Raw genomic sequence first — 7,285 nt, forward strand, 5'->3', positions numbered from 1 at the left:
AGTCTTCTTCCAAAAGTGGTAAAGATCACTTTAAGTACTTACAGATTCTAGGAACTTGAGCTCTGCAAGTATTTTTCTCTTTAACTTTGGTGAGCCCTCTATTGATTTTTCCAAGTTATGGCACCTTTCCAAGAGTTCTTTTGCCTTCTCTACTCTCCGAGAAAGCAGTTCATCCGCCATATTGAAAACGCTGGAATATACTCCATTGCCTGATTTCATACCGTGGGGGTCTGGGTACGAGTCTGTGTATTATGGGTTATGGGACTCAACACCCACATAGCCGGAAAGAGCACATCGAACTTTACAACATCCTCAAGTTTGGTGTCAATCAAGCTAATATTAGGCGAGATACAGCCATTCAAAAACTTAAAAATTTACTAAGAAATGTATGGAACGCCGGACACACGTCCGGCGTTCCATACATTTCTTAGTAAAATTTGGAGTTTTTGAATGGCTGTATCTTTCCTAATATTAGCTTGATTAACACCAAACTTGGAAATGTTGTAAAGTGCGGTGTGCTCTTTCCGGCTATGTGGGTGTTGAGTCCCATAACCCATAATACAGAGACTCGTACCCAGACCCCCACGGTATGAAACTGTATATTTCGGTGCATTGGTGGAATAAACCCATGAAGTATATACTCTTTGGAAGCGCTTGTTACCGTGGACTGGACCTCCAACTGAACGCGGATTTGAAAAAACGAAGATGTGTAAAACGAGGACTTCACTTGTAAAGCAGAGACTTCTAAAGCGAGGACCTGTAAAACGTGAATTTGTAAAACGGGGACTTGTAAAACGCAACGAAATATATTAATCTCTTTTATTTAAACGATAACCTCTCATTCATTTGACCTCTCATTCATTTAATACAAAAGAACTTCTCAATACAACTGACCTCAGTGGTAATCCAATGTATCATAATTCCTAACAAAAAATGTACGTTTTTCTTGTCCCATTAAGAAACATTACTGCAAACAAATGCACCTGAATTTGAAATCAATTAAAATTTAATTTTGTTGAATCAAATCTTCAAATTCTGAAGTTTGCGTGGCCAGCAAAACATCGCCTAAACTGGCTAAAGAGAACTGAGAATATACGCGAAGATGGCAATTTGTTTGAAGCTTCCATCCCTGGCATACGTATACAGTATTTTCGTCTGCAGGAATGAGGTTGTTTGCATTTCCGGAGATCGACCGAGACCAAAATCTGCATGTTTGCAGACAATGCACTCGGATGTGTCGAAAACGAAGACCCAAAAACGAAGACAAAAGACCGAAGACCCTGTGGTCTAAAACGAAGACCCACTAGTCTAAAACGAAGACCCACTGGTCTAAAACGAAGACCCACTGGTGAAACACGTTCTATCAAATCTAACCTGACCTGTGAAACTAAAAATCTAATCTACATGATCCAATGTAACCGCTGTAATTTACAATACATAGGAGAGACTAAACGACGCTTAAAAGACCGCTTTAATGAACACCGCCGCACCATAGATAACCCTAATACTAAATCTAAGCCCACCACAGCCGCAGAACACTTCCTCACCGCTCCTAACCACACCGCTAACGACATGCAATTAATCCCCATAGAAAAAGTCTACTCTAACCGAGACTCAATCCGTAAGGCCAGGGAAGCCTTTTTAATCTCAAAAGGCAGACCACTTTTTCCACATGGCCTCAATATTCGCGAAGAAATGTACTAGCGTTTTTTCCTTTTATTATTTTTTATTTTTTGTTAATATCATTATTTCATTTGCTTCATATTTTTTACTGTCAATCACTTTAGTTTAACGTAGTTCCGCTATTGCGCAAATATTTGTCAGCTATATAAGCGTATGTCCCAATGTAAATTTCCATTGTACCTGAAGAAGGCTGGTTTGGCCTGCCGAAATATAGTAACCTTTAAACCGTATTTCTACGTTGTATCGGTCTCTGCTTCTTGTATCATTTGTATTTGTTAAGCCGATCAGATCAACAATTGATTCAACGTATACCAGCAGGATTATCGTCCACGGTTGTTGCTTGGACTTGACTCAAATATAAGGTAGTAGCCCCACGCAAATTTGCGTGTATTCACGCGGGTTTATGACGTGAGGTGGGGGGGGGGGGGGGGGCAATTTTTAAAAAAAATAGATTTTTTTGGTACAACTCATGGGGACGCGGGGACCCCACGCTTACGGTCTCCATCCCTGATTATGGCTCCTGTATTTACTCATCTGAATTGTTTTAGGTTAGGCACAGAAGGGCGATATTCCACAACAAACCTCAAAATGTTTTTGCGGGTTGTTAGTTTGTTTTGTAGTGCCGACATTCTTTCGCGGAGGTTGACTTCTGCGAAATCTCTGTTTGAATAGTTTTCTCCAAATGTTGTTTTTGAAGATTTTGTTCTGAGAAGTCTTGACGCTTCGCCTTTGATATAGCCTCCATTGGAAAGTTTCTGTCGGTTTGAAGTGCGTGTGCACTTCAAGAATAGATTCTTTTTTTTTTAGTCTTTCGCATTTCAGACAAGTATATTCAGTTGTTTCGAAACAAGAAGAACAAGCTCATTCCTCTTTTCCCGCCATCTTGTTCAGAATGAAGTCCTTTGCGCACATGCCAAGTCGATGGAATGCACAGACCTCTGGGATAGATATAATTTATATAATTTATACGTAACATATGCATTTGGTTCGGCACATGGAAAGTTCGACGTCTGAATCGAAGTCGAACTTTTGCCGTTCTATTCGACTAGCGCAGTCGAATAGGACGGCGGGTCGACCCAAATACAAATCTGTCGATCCTAACTGATTCATACGTCGATCTTTACATGCGCCGAACCAAATGATTAGGTTCGGCTCATGTAAAGTTCGACGTATGAACCGGGCCTAAGGGTTGCCTGTGCAATATCCGCCGCCATAACCGGAAACTCTTCACGAACCGCTCCTATTCTGTAAATCTCACCCTCCATGCCCAAACCTGAATCCTGATGAGGCAATCTTGATAAAGCGTCAGCGTTCAAATGTTCTACTGACTTACGATACTCTAAGTCGTAGTCATACGCTGATAGCACAAGTGCCCATCTCTGCATGCGTGCCGCGGCAAGAGTAGGAACAGCAGACTTTGGACCCAAAATTGCTTGCCGAGGTTTGTGGTCGGTCACAAGCGTAAATTTACGGCCGTACAAGAACTGGTGAAAACGTTTCACCCTAAACACCAAGGACAAGGCTTCCTTTTCAATTTGGGCGTAATTCTTCTCTTTTTCTCGGTATGGCGTTTCGAATCCCTACGATCCCTCCTTCAAAACAGAAGGAGGTCGACTGTACAGGATTGCCGGTGCTTCCATTTTCGCAGTTTTGCAACAAGGAGGAGATTACAATTGTTTCCCAAGTATCTTGAATATATTTTTTTCTGTTACAGTCTGTCCACGTCACGCGCGACCAGTATTTCCGAGAATGAAATTAACATTCGAATAGCTCTTGTATAGTAATGTCCGGCATTTGGCACATAATCTTGAACATGTTCATTTCATTCTGGGAAATACTGGTCACGCGTGACTGTAGCTATGGAGGAAACCGGAAACAAAATGGGACTGTTGAAATTTTAGAACCCGGTGTTCAGCAAAGCAGTAATCCATGTGTGGGAAGTTGAAGTATAATTATCATTATTTCTTTAATTTAAAAGAAAAAACAACGTTTTAAACTGAGCAAGGGTCTTTGGTGTCCAGGCCTTAGGTTTCCGGGTCTTAGGTTTCCAGGTCTTAGCTTTCCGGGTCTTAGGCTTCCGGGTCTTAACGTTTCCAGGTCTTAGGTCTTAGGTCTTAGGTTTCTAGACACCCAGAGTGGCGTAACGCTCTAGGGTTAAACCGAGGTAACAGGGTAACAGAGTGACAAGGTAACAAGGTAACAGAGTTACAAAGTGACAAGGTAACAGAGTTACAAGGTAACAGAGTAACAGAATAGCAAGGTAACAGAGTAACAAGGTAACAGAGTAACAAAGTAACAAGGTAACAAGGTAACAGAGTAACAAAGTAATGGCGTAACAGAGTTATAGGGTAACAAGGTCTGCAAGGTGTAGTAACCAAAAAAAGCCGCTGGCCAAGATCAGATCCCCTAGCTACGCCATTACGGCGTAAAAGGTTCAATCAACAAGTGGATTCAAGCTTGGCTTTGCTATAGGGAACAATCTGTTTTAGTGGAAGGAGTTAAATCAGCACCCAGTGTACCAGTCATGTCTGGCGTTCCACAGGGCACTGTACTTGACCCCTTAAAAGTCCCGCATTCGTCTCTTTGCCGATGATACACTCTTATATGCAACCGTCTCTGGACCAATCTCTGGCAAATGTCCCTTAATCGTGACAAATGCAAGATCTTGAATGTTTAAACCTGCCGCACACTTGAGGAAAGAGCTGAACAAACTGCCTCGCGAGGCCAAGCGAGGCAATCAGCTCAGCTGTTTCCTCAAGTGTGCGGTTGAGTTTTCGTGAGAATTTCGCCTCGCGAGGCGAAATCTCAGATATCAAACATGATAGATATTTTCCTCACGGCCTCGCGAGGCGAAAAACTCACGAAAACGCAACCGCACACATGATGAAACACCTGAGCTAAACCGATCATCCATCAGTACACATTGCATGGGGTTCCTTTGGAATCTGTATCTCACCATCCTTACTTGGGCGTTGAATTGTCTCCCAATTTGAATTGGAACTTTCATATAGAGAATATTATAGGGAAGGCTAACCGATCCCTTGGTTTCATCAGACCTAATCTTTATTCCTGTCCGGAAAGTGTTAAAAGTCAGGCCTATCTCACCCTCGTTCGTCCTTGTCTGGAATACGTCTGTAGCGTGTGGGACCCACATACTCAAAAACACTGTCAAGATATCGAAGGAGTTCAGCGGCGATCTGAACTTGCACTCATTAGAACTGAGACGCAAAATAGGCCTTATCACGGTTTTCGACGCCATTTTGACGAGTAGGCAAACAGGCTTGAAATAACAGTGTTTGTATGGAAATCCGATGTCAAATCATTTTCATAAAACATCGCTTCTGAAAAATTCATGAATTGGAAACTTTTGGCACTAGGAAAAGGATTTTAAGAAAAAACATTGGAGGGATGTAGCTGTGCCAGAAAGCGCCCACTCGTGTTTTGAACTTTCCATACATTTCCCTGCATTTTTTTCCCGCGAACTATTTTTAGTAGCAGTTTACGGCTGGTTCGGTATACAGAAAAATGTATGGAAAGTTCAAAACACGACTGGACGCTTTTCGGCACAACTACATCCCTCCAATTTTTTTTCTTAAAATCCTTTTCCTAGTGCCAAAAGTTTCCAATTCATGAATTTTTCAGAAGTGATGTTTTTTGAAAATTCCCCTCCCCTTCCCCCCTGCCCTTAGGAAGGCCTGATACTCAGGCCAAGTGTTTCGGACAGAGCAAGGGTGAGAATCAACGTGAGTATTTTTTGTCGTTTTGAATGCCCCTGATTTTGCAGAATGTTTCTACTTCGTTTATATTTTCTAAACTGCATGCATCTCTTTTAATTTCAGAACGCAATATATCTGCAATTTCAGCGTCAGGTATATCCTCGAGGTAAAAGTGAAGGCAAATTCTTGAAAGTTGTGTTGTTGATTACGTAAGCTTTACTTATATCTGCGTTGATTAATCCAACTTTGTTCATTTTTAAATACAAAACGTAGGCACTCAAGCTACGTACTTACACTATAATTTGAACACTACCTCATCACCGGCGAAAAGCAAATAATGCATACAGGGACTGTATTTGTAGAAAAATTATTCATGTTTAGCTATGTTTCAGCATAGGGGGCCCACACAATGTGTCTGTGTAGCCGATTGTTATTATATAGTAAATGCACTGGATTTACCATTTGCTTCACCTATAGCGATATATCGCTAACTATGTATATAAAGCAATGATAAATAAACGTTGAATTACCTTATAGATGGAACAGTCAACGGCGAACTCAAACTCCTTCAAAATCGCTCAAAAAACCGAAATTTGAGGTAAAAGGACGACTATATACCACAGATAAGGTAATTCAACGTTTATTTATCATTGCTTTATATACATAGTTAGCGATATATCGCTATAGGTGAAGCAAACGGTAAATCCAGTGCATTTACTATATAATAACAATCGGCTACATAGACACATTGTGTGGGCCCCCTATGGTTTCAGAAAGCCAGCCGCGCCGAAATCGCTGAGACAGTGTATTTAATTCCAATCGTGCAATCTTCTGATTATATTTTTTTCAGCATGGCAAAACTGCATTTTAGCTCAGCTTAAGTCATGAATATGTGAATAACATACGCATTTCAAATGTTTTACTGGATGTTAGTCGTTTTCCGACATGCTTGACATGTAAAAAACATTAATATTTTCGATCAGATTTTTATTTACGCGAATCATTATTGTATTCACTGCAAGGTCAGTAAACTTTAGTTTTCCATTGCTTCCTTTGGTGTGAATTTTCACACTTCGTTCTAAACTTGATCGCTTGGTGCATGTTTATACGCCTCGTTCCAAACTTGATCACTTGGTGTATGACTATCTTTATACGCCCCGTAAAGCAAAAGTTAGATTCATTATCTTACCAAATAAACGAGTGCAACAGGAAACAACATTTCAAATGTCCGATATTTTTAGTCTTGTAGCTGTTTCACAGGTTTTATGTAATCACTCTAATAGAGGGCGTTTTAGTAACGCTCATTACTTAGTAACAGTAAGCTTAAGTATTAGTCAGAAGTCTGTTCCACCGTTAAGTAAAATCACACTACAATTTATTGTATATTTAACAGTTTGAAACACTAAGTACAATTGTAAGTTCTGTATCCTTTGTACTTTCAACATGTCATTAAATACACATTTCCGTTGTTGTACACGTTTCTTGTCATCACTGCGTTTTCCCGTTTCACATAGGCACCATGGGTCATTTCCAACTCTTTCAACCTCCCCTTGTTATTCTCATCCAATCTCGTTCCCAGAGCCCTCGTTACCCTTGTCTCTGGGAACGAGATTGATTCTCATCATACTGAGTAACAGCACTCACCTGCCTCCACAAGGCAGCATTCCGGTATACTAGTAATTACCATATTTGAAGTTCCTACCGACGTACCTACCCATGACGCTGCTCTATTGGCGAGCGGGCTCATAATGTGACAAAGAAGGCAACACAATCTCGTACCCAGAGTCTTCAGGCTTTTTGGTCAGCGGGGCAACGCCGGGAAGACTCTGGGGACATCGAAAAAATTCAATTTTTTTGATTGGCTGTCCCGTAACGGTTTCCATTGT

General features: G+C 41.0%; 1 protein-coding gene across 1 annotated transcript in view; it reads right to left on the reverse strand.

Annotated features, from left to right (window-relative positions):
• Positions 1-206, reverse strand: part of LOC146484406 (UPF0415 protein C7orf25 homolog) — a 32,119-nt gene extending 31,913 nt beyond the window's left edge. Inside the window, exon 1 of the mRNA XM_085104919.1 lies at positions 43-206. Within this exon, the coding sequence (XP_084961045.1) occupies positions 43-180 (138 nt within the window). The 5' untranslated portion in view covers positions 181-206. The remainder of the gene's footprint in view (positions 1-42) is intronic.
• Positions 207-7,285: the final 7,079 nt, after the last annotated feature.

The sequence above is a fragment of the Pavona decussata genome, unplaced genomic scaffold (assembly GCF_977016875.1).
Source record: "Pavona decussata unplaced genomic scaffold, jaPavDecu1.1 SCAFFOLD_34, whole genome shotgun sequence".
NCBI classification, from domain to species: Eukaryota; Metazoa; Cnidaria; class Anthozoa; order Scleractinia; family Agariciidae; genus Pavona; species Pavona decussata.